Here is a 12,802-nt window from a genome sequence, read left to right as displayed (position 1 = left end):
TCGTACCTTTAAAACACTAAAAAGACAGTTAAATAGGAACAAAAAATTTACCCTAAAAAGACACTTAAAAAGGAACGGAGGGAGTATATTTCAACCACTTTCTTCCCTTTCAATCGATTTTTCTCTCTCATACGCATGGGCCACGAAACAAACCCATGACCACATGTTTAAAGGGACCCAAAATTCTTACCACTTGGACTAATTCATTATTGATTTTGTTACAATTTTTATTCTTGCATTGAACATTCATCTCATCATTTATATTTATTTTTATGATATTATTACAATTTTAAATTTAAATAAATTCAATCTAATATACTGACACATGTATTTGTGCACATAAACTTATAAAACTTATTTAATATCTAACCCGGGCAACGTCAGGTCTCTAAACTAGTTTGGTACAAAGATAGAGACCAATTTGATGGTTTTACTTGCATAAAAAATGCATGTTTTCTTCCACTCCCATCGCATAGCTCTATGCATGGTTAATTACACACTTACAAGTTTCAAACATTGAAAGTAGTTGAATGGTTGTTACCACTTCACTACCAAACACTCAAATTCAAAACCTTTTTCCTTTTCCATTCTAAAATGCAAAATCAAAACACCGCTTCTTCCATTTTATCCTTTTCTTCTTCTCACCGTCACCATGTTCTCCTCCTTCTGGCGATCCATCGATCGCTTCTCCCTTCAACACTTCAAGTAAGGCTTTCATTCTCTAAATTTAATTTCTATGGCGCTTTTTTGAGGTTTTTGTTGTTTACAGTTCATGAATTTGTTATTGTTATCAATATTTTCGGTGCTTATGGATCTTCAACCTAGATGTTGTGAGTCCAATTGTTAGAGTTTAATTTTCAGATTTTGATGCTCTGTTTTTTCGTAATAATTTAATTAATCAACTTTTTTGTGAGTGGAACTTATTTTTAATTGCGCATTTTTTAGGTTTTTGTTGTTTCTTGAGTATGAACTTGTTTGTAATGAACTATGAGCACGGCCACTCTTCGGATCAGACGTGTCCTGGTGTCTGACACACTCACACGCCACTGACACATATAATTACACTGAATTATGTGATTTTCTCAAATTATTAGCGGTGTCGGCTTGTCCTTGTCGTGTTTGTATCCGTGCTTCATAGGTAATGAATAGTATTATAAGGAATTATTATGCTTTTATGGATCTTCGACCTTGACGCTGTTTCAGATATGTAACCAGTGAGTGCGATCGTTAGGGTTTGATTTTAGATTTTGATGCTCTGTTTTTTCGTAATAGTTTAATTAATCAAACTTTTGATTAGTGGAACCGAGTCTCTAAAGAATTTTTTAGGTTTTTGTTGTTTCTTGAGAACGAGCTTGTTTCTTTTGAATAGTATTGTTATGATATTTTACGGTGCTTATGGATTTTCAACCTTGATTTTGTTTCAGATATGTAATTAGGGAATTGCGGAAAATCAAAGTTGTGAACGAACATAATAGGGTAACAAAAGAAATTTTGTAAGCACATTCTCTTTTCTTGGGGAAAAAACACAAATGTAATTATGCTTGCGGTTTCTTGCAGGAATTGGTGGTGGATTTATTGCAATGTATTGTGGAGATAGTAACATATGGCGATAGACAAGATCCGTTAATTTTTGAGTATGAATCTGTTATGGAAATTTTGTTTTTATGATATTGATCTTATTTTGGTGATGATAATTTGTGACTGATAGTAAACATTTAGATGTTTCATGGAACACCAAGTGCTTGTGGAGTTTGTTCGCATACTTAAGACCAGTGAAAATTCAAAAATTGAGGCACCGCTGCTTCAGTATCTGAGCATAATGATTCAAAACATGGATAGTGAACAAGCAATTTGTAAGATGGTTACTATTTCTTGATGTCTTTGTCTAAGCTTGTTAACTTCTAAGTTTAACTCAAATTGATATTCATTGTACAAATCACCGTTACTCCTAAGGTTTTTTTTTCCTTAGTACTAGTACTTACTAGAAATTGGTATTTCATATTTACATGTTGCAGACTATTGCTTCAGCAATGGTTATATTAACAGCATTATTTCGCATCCCTACAAGTTCGACGGAGGAGACATAGCTTCGTACTATGTGTCTTTTCTAAGGTTGTGATCCTTTATGCTTCTCATTTGTGTATCTCTTCTCTCTCTGTAGTTATATATTCTACCTTTTTCTCATAGTCTCGTAATTTTGTTTTTTTTACTTGGTTACCGAATAATATTGGGGAGGGTAAATTTTTTTTGTGATTCTAATATTTTGTTTACCACATTTCTATCTTTCATGTTATCATAATTTTAATCTAAAAATATTTTGTTTTTGGTTTATTTCTTCATTCAGGGCAATTAGTGGTAAAATAAATAGAGACACACTCTGCCTCCTTGTGAAGGTTCATGGGGTAAGCTAAAACTCATAAGTGTAATGGTTTGCTGCTGTATTTTAGATCAACGTACTTTTGATGTGTCAACTTACACTGACAGGGATCTTACTTCATCAAACCAATATTGTCTTTAGCAAAGAAAATTTAATATGTTATAGTTGAGAAAGATATCAGTTAAAATTACATATGTGCTTCCTGCCTTGTATAGTGGTTTAGACACCTTTTACTTACCATTTGTGAATATGATGCAAGGGAGAAACCATTACTATTAGGTCTCTAGTAGAATTGTCATAAAAAAATTGTTAATCAGAGAGTTAGTTTTTTTTTTTTGAAGAGTTAATAAGAGAGTTAGTTAGTTTGGTTAGTTGGATCAGCATAGTTAGAAGAAATAAGGCATGTTGTTTAAGAGGGAGATTGTCTTGTTATGTGGTGTCTATAGGCTAGAATGGTGTGAAAAGGTAACAACAGGGCTCCATGAATAGGAGAAGAGGCTGCGATGGAGATATTTCTTGTCTTTTGATTGAGGCCTTTGGTCTAGGGTGGTGTAGGCCTTTGTAGTTATACATTGTTGTTCTAATAATGGAGATTATCCATATTCTTTTGTAATCAAATACTAGGGATATGATCAACATTATCGTCTGTTAACTTGTGATGGAGATGTCTTTTTGTTTATCTGAATTCCACCACAACATTTTTAAAGATTCTATTTGTTTCAACATTCAACTGCAGGATGCTGTAATCTCCTTTCCATTGTACACTGAGGCTTTAAGATTTGCTCATCACGAGGAAAAGATGATTCAGACAGCCATACGTTCATTAGTTCTCAATATATACAATGGTATACTGCTGCTCTATTGCTTTGAACTTCCTATAAGCATGCTCTAGTGCAATGCATTTCTAAATTTTACAATGCTCTTGTCTTTGTTCTACAGTTAGTGATGACATGGTGTATCAGTTTATATTGGCTCCTCCAGTTTCCGATTATTTCTCTGACCTAGTTCATAGATTAAGAGATCTATGCTTCTACTTAGACAGTATTCTCCATGATAAAGGGTAGGTCCACTTTAACTTTTTTAAAGTGATAATCGTTGTTACTTTATATGCACTTGGATACTTCAAATTCTGAAGAGCTAACATCCCTACTTTGAAGCAGGGAGATGGAGACTCAAACACGAAGAAATGGGCTGATTCTTCAATCTGATAAAATCGTGGATGAACTGTACTACTTTAAAGATATTCTTAGTGTTGGCAAGCCAAGTTTGACAAGACTGGTGACTGAAAATCTGCTGAATGGGCTTGTGTTTCCTATATTATTCTCATTACTAGCATCAAAGAATAATGATGTAAGCTGAGAAGACTTCTTGTAAACTAGTCAAGCTTTAATTTTAGTTTATCTTAGTCTTATACTATCCCTAGATTGACTTTAATGTTCAAGTATGTTAATGATAATCGGGTTGTTCCCACCAAATCCTGAATATTTTGATCTATAGTAAATGGTATGATAGAATGTGAATGCCTTCATTTGCTATTCAAAACTTTAGGGCTCGTTTACAGTGAAAACATTTTCTATTTTCATTTCCTGAAATTTGTGTAAGTTTTACTTGTTAACAAGGAGAAAAGGGACTCTTGGAGTGAACAATTATCTTGCATTTCCAGAAATAATAAGATATTTTTATTATTTTCTGAAGTGCATTATCCCTAGCTAGCCTTTTATCTTTCTCTCCATCACAATGACCCACTTTAAAAGTCTACTTTTTTCTTGTTAACAAATAAAACTAACACAAATTTTAGGAAATGAAAATTAAAAATGTTTTCACAGTTAATGGGCCCTTACTTTTCTAAAATCCCATACTTCTGTTTCTCTTGTAATTGGAAAGAGGAAAATTGATTTACATAAACTCACTTCATATTTTTAAGGATTTCATACTTTTGACCTTGTACTTTTTAGTTTAATGTCAAATCAATTTTATATTTAGAAAGAGAGAACTGTCACAACATCATACTTGTTCTTATGTGTTAGCTGCTTCTTATGGTTTCCTAACAAGGGAATTGGACAAAATCGTTACAAAATGAAATGAATTTAAATAAATCTTGCGGGCGAAAACTCCTATATTCCAGTTACTCTTGTCATTCATACTTTTATTTCATTTTTCTTTTCCACATGGTGTACTCAGTCACACATTATCTTTGTTCCAGGAGTCAGGTTTATCTTCTGTCACTTCACTATATATCGTATCCCGCATTCTTCAAGTCGTTGGTGGAAGAAGCATGATTAACAACGTGGCGTGTGTCATCTTGTATCATTTTTTGAACTTAAATATGAGAGTTGAAAGTGAAGAGAATACTACTGATGGCCATGATGATGTTAAACCTTTTGCGAAGTGCTTGAGTGAAATTGAAAGAACTATTTGTTATGCTCCAGAGTTAAATGGAGCTGAGAGCATCGATGAGAACTATTTAGGGTCTCGTTGGGAAGATTTCACTTCTGGTTTCAGCACTGATGAATTTTGTTCCAAAAGGTTGGCGTTTTTGCTCTTCATTTTTGTCATTGTTTCTTGTGTGTGGATTCCATTATAGTCTTTGTAATGTTGTAATTGTTTTGTTGTCTTCACTCTTGACCATCCATTATTTTCCTTTTGTTTGTGTATATATGCCTGAATGAGGATCCAGGGGGTAATGTGGGAGATAAAAGAAACCTTATTTCTTTTTGAAAGGTTCGGACTAGTAGGAGAATAATGCACGATTATAATAAAATTCCCAGATTAATAGTAATGCTAAATAGTAATGCTATAGAAGTAGTTGACATCAGGAGGAAGCATCTACTGAGGCTGATTATTTATATATTATGTTCTGGTGTATCTTTTTCTTTCTTTCTTTATTTTTTATTGTTTAAAATAAATGTTCCTGTGTTTCAAAATGTACATATAACGAAATTTCTGTCGTTGCAGGAGAGGAGTACTTGACTTTGTTTTCTCCGAGGATCGCAGCCTAGTGCTAGCATCTATATTTCTGTTGCTCATTTTGGCAGAAAGTAAAGGTATCCTTATTTCCTTCAATTATGTATCCTATTATCAATTGTCTTTTAGTATGTCATTTGAATTACTTGTTCGTTGCTTTTTCATGCAAGTTTTGCAGATCCTGATTGTTTCTTATCTCCAATGATAGGGCTATATCAGACAGGGGTTGTTATGGTAAGTATTCATTGAATTGAACTGAACATGATCATCAATTTTTTGAATGGCATACTACAGTACATGTTAAGGATCATGCATACTAGCAACTAAGTTTTTTTTGCTGAATAAATGTTGGAGATTTTTTACTGCTGAAATATCTGTATGCAAGTACAATATGCCACCTTAAATATTTATGACTTCTCTTCTTGCTCACTCTCACATTTGAGGCTGGCATGCTTCAATTCAATTATCCTTCTTTTAAAATTGGTTTTTTTTTTCTTCCTAGTTACACACTCCTATTGTTGGGAAAATTACAAAAAAGGGAATTTTGGTAAAAATGGTATGAATTTTATTTCTTATTTTGTGTGTACAAAGAATGGTTACAAATCATGTATAGTCATATAGCTACACCAATCCTGACTAAGGAATTACAATAGAATAAAAACTTTACAAATCATATTTAATCAAATCTGTCTTAATTATGGAAACAAATCTCAACTAATTATAATACACAATACTCCCCTTCAAGTTTGGTAATACACATCTACTATTGCGAGCTTGTAAGTAACACAGTAAAACTAATGTCGTAAGTCCCTGAGTGAGCGTATCTGCCAATTGAAGTCCTGAAGGGACGAAAGCTGTGGCTAAAAGATTAATGAATTACAAGAGGATAAAAACTGTAAAAATCATATCTAACCAAACATGTCCTAATTATGGAAACAAATCTTTACTAATTATATTACACAACACTCATCCTCTACTATCTGAACAAATTTACCGGTTGAGTGGTTAACTATTCCTGTGCTTGATTCATTTTTACCAAATTATATTTCAAGTAATTTTCCCTTGATTATTGAACTAAAAGCTGTTGGTGCTAGATGAATCATGTATTAAATATGATTTCTTTTTCTTTCTTCTTCTTCTGTCTGTTTTAGTTGCAAAATAATGGTGCGTCAACTTCTAAGTCTGCGGATGCAAGTATCTTCAGTAGATTTATGCCTGAGGTATATGTAACATTCCTTAATCTCTGATCAAATAAATCATTTGTTATTTGTTATGTAGTTTTAATTTTGTCAAATTTCGTTCCTATAGCATACATAATGATAACAAAATAACCATCTCCAATTAAATTTGACAGATTTTAAACGCTGTCCTGAAGGTTTTAGCCTTCCAGCAATCCCTCTCTGCAATAATGCTATGGCATGTTGGATGGTGCTTACGAAAGTTACTTGGCTTCAACAGAGAGGGACTTGATAGTGATAATCTCCTCCTGTATACTGTAAGTATTCAATAGCTCCAGCTAATTTCCATAACACACTATTACAAGTGGATATATACTTGCATGGAGTTCTACACTTCTACTTCTAGTTTTACTATCAAAATTTGGCCAGGCAAAATTAATATTTTACATTGAATATGTATTGAGTTCAGATATTGCTTTGATAATTTTCCTTCAAAGTTTCATTTGGCTATAATTCTGTACCATTACCATTTGTTAAAGCCTCAAATATTGTTGGGATACTAATTTAGGCAGCGTGTCATTTATCATGCAAAAAAGTGTAACATAAATCTTGCAATCGGATTTTTAAATCATGTAAGCTGCAAGATCAGATATTTGCATATCCTAATGTGCCAGGAATGGAGGCTCTGCCTGTTCACTTGTTTTCTGATTTGAAGTTTATCAGTTATGAATATAAATGAGCATATAATTGGTTTCAAGAATATTAAGCAGATTTATTTTAGAATGTATGATAGATTATCAAAGAAAATAGATAAGAACTTGGGTGACTGAGCTTGCATAAAACGGACTTCAATACTGATATATAAGATATCTTGATTTCAGTGAGTTGAAGCTCTTGCTAATTGATATGGCTAAAGGGTATTTAATTATCTAATAGTTCCTGAATGCAACTTAAAAATTCATAAAGTACGTTTGAGCTCGCTCTGTCTTCAAATGCTGGTAAAGTTATTTTCATGAACCAACTGTTGGAGAGATGTATAATAAAAAACCATTCTTATAAGTTGACCTGATGGCTTAAACAATTGGAATAGTTGGTTCATGACTGATGGCTTGTGCAATTGGAATAGTTGGTGTGAGATGATCAAAAGTTCAATCTTTGCTGCCCTCTTTCTCTTAATAAAATGCTGAGTGTCAGCACTAGTTAATTGAGCCTATGCATTGTACATGCTTCAAGACTAAAAGAATTCGATAGAAACCTGGTTACCCAAACTAGAAAGAAAAGGGATAATCTTTGTAATTTTGAGAGTTCGCATCACCCCCAAACATGGTTACCCAAACTAGATTCAAATCATAAATTGAAAGACACAATTTTCGAATCATGAATCGAGTTTTATTCTGAATCATAAGACATAAAGGGTAGACAGGGTCATATAATGAATTGATGACGGCTCCTAAACACAACGCCAGGGCAGAACAAACCTGACATATGCTACAACTAGGACATTACTGGTGCAGAGCAGAAAGCGGAGGGCCTGAAGTGTCAAAAGATACTCGAGTCAAGGTCAATGGTCAGCGGGACGTGGCCTATGGCTCACACGTGCAGAAACTTTGCTTTGCAACATCGGATGTGGCGGAGTGAAATGAGCTCTCCAGTGTTGGTGCTCAGATGATAGACCAGTTGGTTGAAGGATCGAATAACAATCACAAATGGAGGTTAGTGCTGACAGTAGCGAAAAAGAAAAAAACAGGGCAACAGACAGGGAAACAGGGATCAAACCAGGAAGCTGTGGTACCAATTTGAAACTGATCAGTGGACACTATCTGTGTTAATTTTACCAGACAGGGAAACAGGGATCAAACCAGGAAGCTGTGGTACCAATTTGAAACTGATCAGTGGACACTATCTGTGTTAATTTTACATGAGAAGATGTGTAAATATATATAGAGAACAGAATCAACGATCCTTCCAGCTTAGGGATTGAAATTTGAAATTTAAAACTACTTTATCTATCTAAAGGGATCTAAGAAACATATTATGGAATCAAAGAAAACAATGAAAGTTAATTACAGTCAACATCTTGATTTGTTACTAGATTGTTTTGGGAAGATATGTTCAAAAGTTTTGTGGTGGTACATGAGTGTTTTAATCTGCATAAGGATTATACCTTTATATGGTTGATTTATTACACCTTTAGTTTTTGATATGATATACATGCTATCGGAATATATGATTGATTTATTGATGACATTATTACTTGTAAATGTCAAATTGTATTTATGCACTCAGTTTCTAAAATTTTATAGTTTCTAGTTTCCACTGGCAGACTTCATATGATCAGTCTCGTGCTCACTTTTTGAAAGAACTTGATGGAATTTGGTTCGATCATATACCAGATGCTCTAAGAACTGAATGGGAGAGCTGTATAAGAGGTTATTATTACTTGTTCGCTTTTAGATTGAGTAGATATTTATCGCGTAACTTGATTATTGCGGAAGTTGGTATATGCTTAATATGGCTAAACAAACTGCATAAATATTTTTGAAACATAACACATGAAGGCAAAATTCATGTTGAATCATTGGCATTTTTATTTTTTGATCGAGTCCAATGGCATCTCTTAATCCAGTTAACTAAGCCTGTCTGTTTAGATTAGGCTTGGTTGTTCTTGTTCTTGTGCTAAGAAATAAGACACTTCAAAAAATTATAAATATTTTCCTCTAATGCACATTCCTCATATTGCATGCAGCTCTTGAACAATCTTCCCAATATAAAGATCCATTATTTATGTTAGAGCTTGTTCTTGACCAACAATCCACCAATGGTATTGTCGTCATTGCATGAACTATTCGTTTAATGAATTGGTATTTACCTGTTAATGTTAAACCGTATCATGTGCTGATTACGATTTCATTAAGAGTAAATTGGTGTCAATGACAGGAGAAACATCGTCATATTTTGCTTGGCAAAGGATGAATGATGCAATCAAGGTGTTGTTATTTATTCCATCCAATTGACTTTCATATTATTAGTTTTACTATTTGATGATCCCATGCTACTTTCTATATATAATACACCAAAATGGGTGTTTGTTTTCAATGGTGATAAGAATTTTAAATTGACTTGCACTTTTCACATTAGTATTAACCATATTTACTAGGCACCTCCATGATCTTGTGCTCAGCATATGCTTTTTTCGAATGGTAGATATTTCCCTAGTTGATTAGTTAAGACATGAGAGTTCAAGTGGTAGGGATCACATGTGATTGCACATAGGATTCAAGCAATAAACCTATGATCGGATGAAATGGACAAATGCTTGACGTGTAATTTGTTATCAGAAATTACCATGAGTTCACAATGATTTGTGCATGTATTTTCCTGATTTAAAGGCTGCTGTTAATTTCATCATGCATTTTACTGTCTCTTCTCTGAAGTTACTGAAGCAACTTCTGACACCAGTTATTTATTCAGGCATTTATTCTACACTTCCAGCTGAAGACATTCATTTTCAAAAGTGTATTGGTTGAAAAGCCGTTTTTGAACACTATTCCCAGTTCTTCCAATGATTCTGGAGCAAATGGAAATTTAAATGTTTCATCTGCTAGCTTTGGGTCCAATGTTTCTTTGGGTGGGTATCATATGTTTAAACTGGTTGTGCCTCTGTCATCAATTATTATTTTGTTTAATTTCTATTGCTCTTTAACTTTGCAGAATGTGGAATGCCATGCCGGATTGCATTTTCAAATTCTGAAATTAGGGATGTATATGTAATACCAGTGGCATATGGAATGACTGGAAAGTTGATTCTTGCAGAGAAACACCCTTTCCGCAGTCGACATGGAGTTGTGATTGCGATTGCTCCATTGGCTGGGTTATGTGTAAGTCAATATTGCCTTAAATTTTTGCTGGTCAGAGACTAGCTTCTGAAATTTTAATGATGTTTGTCTGCCTATATTTTTGTTAAAAAAAGCGAAGCTTCGTATCGTCGTCTTATAGTTGGTTTCCAAAACCGTTTGACCTTATTATCATGTGTTTCTGGACAGACTCGTGGATAGAATGCTTTGTACTCTTCTGCCATGCAATGCATTCGAGTTAATGTATATAACAAGCGCATACTTGTGTGTATCGCGGTCCTGCATTAGAGTTTCTGTTAATAAAAACCTCTACTTTTCTGATTTTGTTAGGCTCATTTAACCATCAATTGTACTAAACAAAAGGTGGAAAAACTATTAATACGTCATGACTTAGATTTTGCTTCCTCTCAGTTTTTTCTGTTTTTAAATTCTTAAGCCACAAAATAACAATTGTATTATATTCATAGCCATTAATCTATTATCTATAGTTATTAAATTTGTCTTGTTTTTAATTCTTCAGCGTGTTTCATTTGCATTTTTCTTTTCCTGTTTGATACAGCCTAAGATTGATGAAGACCACCCCTCGTGGCTGCTTCTTCGAATAAGAAATTTTGATCCACAATTTTATACAATTAAAGCCAGAAACAACAACCTAAGCATGTCAGATCATTTGGCAGATGGGAGATGGACCCTCGGTTTCTCAAATGCAAAGGCATGCGAGGAAGCTCAATTGGCAATTCTAAATGAAGTTGCCAAGCAGAGATCAGCCGTGGAGTACATGCTTGCTCCGTTACTTCAGAATGATCTCGGATTAGCTGTAGACAAAGGTAGTTAAAGTTGTGTTAATGAGTTACTGCGGATTTTCAATTCCCCCCCCCCCCCCCCCCCCCCCCCCCCCCCCCCCCCCGCGTAGAATTATTGTCTCTCACTTTTATGTTTTAATCTCCATATCGTTCCCTTTCATAATTTTCTTCATATTTTGGTTTTGTAAATAGGATAAGGTTTATGCTGCATGTAATAACTGATATAACTGTACAGTATTTTTTCGGCATATATATATGTATCAATTGCGTATGTCTCTAGCAGATGTTTATCTGATTTCATGTAGAAATGTGAATATTGTAATACTTGAATACAAAGTTTCAGCGATTCCTGAACATTTTGATTGTTATCTTCCTGTAAGGTATGACGGTTATCGTTTTCGCTGTTTAGCATATGTTTGATTCTGTACTCTGATCTCCAATATGTTCGCCCCTTGGTTATGCCGGATCTTCAAGTAACATTCTGCATTTAGGGGCTTTACTAGGACTCCAATATCTGCATTTACTAACTCAACATACATTCATTCATTGGCACCCATTTTATACATTTATCAATATGTTCATTTTATTTTATTTTATTTTTCTTCGTTTGGTTAACCTAAGTATTTCTGCATGCAATTGCAGAGACTAATTCTGAATATTTTCATTTCGTCTTTGACTCTTCAACAAAATTGCTAAATTACATTCAACATTACAAAGCAAATGACATCACAACCCAAAGACCGGTATTATTTTTTATCGCTACTTCCTCTAATACCTTCAGTGATTCCTTTATTGCCGTCATTATGCATCATATAGACTTCATTGAATTTATTTGCATTATCCCTTACTTGAATTTATTTGCATTATCCCTTACTGTAGAACTTATACGAGAAATCGCATGGAGATACTACTAGGAAGGTTACATATACGACACCATTTATAAATATACATTCAAAATATATTCCAAACAAACTAAATTTAACAAAAAAATACATTCAAAATATGAACTAAATTGACAAATTTCCACCAATCGGTTTATGCTTTGTGAACAAGACATAATTTAGGACACAAGACATATCACATTTTGGGGAATGTTGATGTGGGGTCAACGTGGAGTTAAAGGGGGACATGTATGTCATGAACGGGAGCATCCTATGCAAAGAAGAAGTGCAATTTAGTCACCATCTTCTCTTAGAGAAATATCTAAATCGTAAGAAGAAGTGCAATTTAGTCACCATCTTCTCTTAGAGAAATATCTAAATCGTGTTAAGATCGTCCAACTCGATGACTTCAGCAAGAAGATCACTTCATCCCAAAACTTCATTCGAACACCCCATGTCAACTTGCATAAGTCCTATTCATTTTTGACAAAGAGAACTAATGCCATGGTCTCCTTACCACCTCCAGTGACATCCTCTGCGTCTTGTGAATGTTTGACCCAAATGAGTTTTAAACCCATTTTTACGTCTGCTTTTGCCAATGAATCTTTTGGGGTTTTCGATCTTCAAGACAAGGCACAACTGATCATCATATAAGAGAGCTCTGAACTAGACACACCATTCGTTCGACTTGCGTGAAATGAGTAAGACTTGCACTACGTGGCCACTATTATGATGGATAGGGTCA

The 12,802-nt window shown here is 34.1% G+C and overlaps 1 protein-coding gene across 8 annotated transcripts; it reads left to right on the top strand.

Annotated features, from left to right (window-relative positions):
* Positions 1 to 437: 437 nt before the first annotated feature.
* On the top strand, positions 438 to 11,544 carry LOC146955623 (protein TRANSPARENT TESTA 9-like). Of its 8 annotated transcripts, none has more exons than XM_085722324.1 (20): positions 438 to 705; positions 1,425 to 1,476; positions 1,558 to 1,634; positions 1,720 to 1,853; positions 2,016 to 2,112; positions 2,345 to 2,402; positions 3,114 to 3,222; positions 3,317 to 3,437; positions 3,538 to 3,727; positions 4,581 to 4,903; positions 5,333 to 5,421; positions 5,550 to 5,575; positions 6,493 to 6,561; positions 6,696 to 6,836; positions 8,843 to 8,948; positions 9,266 to 9,340; positions 9,457 to 9,506; positions 9,991 to 10,147; positions 10,231 to 10,397; positions 10,933 to 11,544. In XM_085722324.1, exons 1-20 carry the CDS (start codon positions 653 to 655, stop codon positions 11,206 to 11,208), a joined length of 2,370 nt encoding a protein of 789 aa, XP_085578450.1. In that variant the 5' UTR covers positions 438 to 652; the 3' UTR covers positions 11,209 to 11,544. The 8 variants fall into 8 exon arrangements, with proteins under 8 accessions (XP_085578450.1, XP_085578448.1, XP_085578446.1 ...); XM_085722322.1 differs by having other exon boundaries at positions 9,979 to 10,147; XM_085722320.1 differs by having other exon boundaries at positions 5,520 to 5,575.
* Positions 11,545 to 12,802: the final 1,258 nt, after the last annotated feature.

This window comes from Medicago sativa, chromosome 1 (assembly GCF_051527215.1).
Source record: "Medicago sativa cultivar Bolivia chromosome 1, Bolivia_mono, whole genome shotgun sequence".
In the NCBI taxonomy this organism is placed as follows: Eukaryota; Viridiplantae; Streptophyta; class Magnoliopsida; order Fabales; family Fabaceae; genus Medicago; species Medicago sativa.
This window is presented reverse-complemented; position numbering and strand designations above follow the sequence as displayed.

What these genes read in the sequence shown, in the direction of transcription:
- LOC146955623 (XM_085722316.1), top strand. Translation starts at nt 653, where the DNA reads ATGTTCTCCTCCTTCTGGCGATCCATCGATCGCTTCTCCCTTCAACAC. An exon ending in TCCTTGTGAAGGTTCATGGG is followed by an intron (nt 2,403 to 3,113) that starts GTAAGCTAAAAC and finishes ATTCAACTGCAG; the next exon opens with GATGCTGTAATCTCCTTTCC. An exon ending in ATCAGACAGGGGTTGTTATG is followed by an intron (nt 5,576 to 6,492) that starts GTAAGTATTCAT and finishes TGTCTGTTTTAG; the next exon opens with TTGCAAAATAATGGTGCGTC.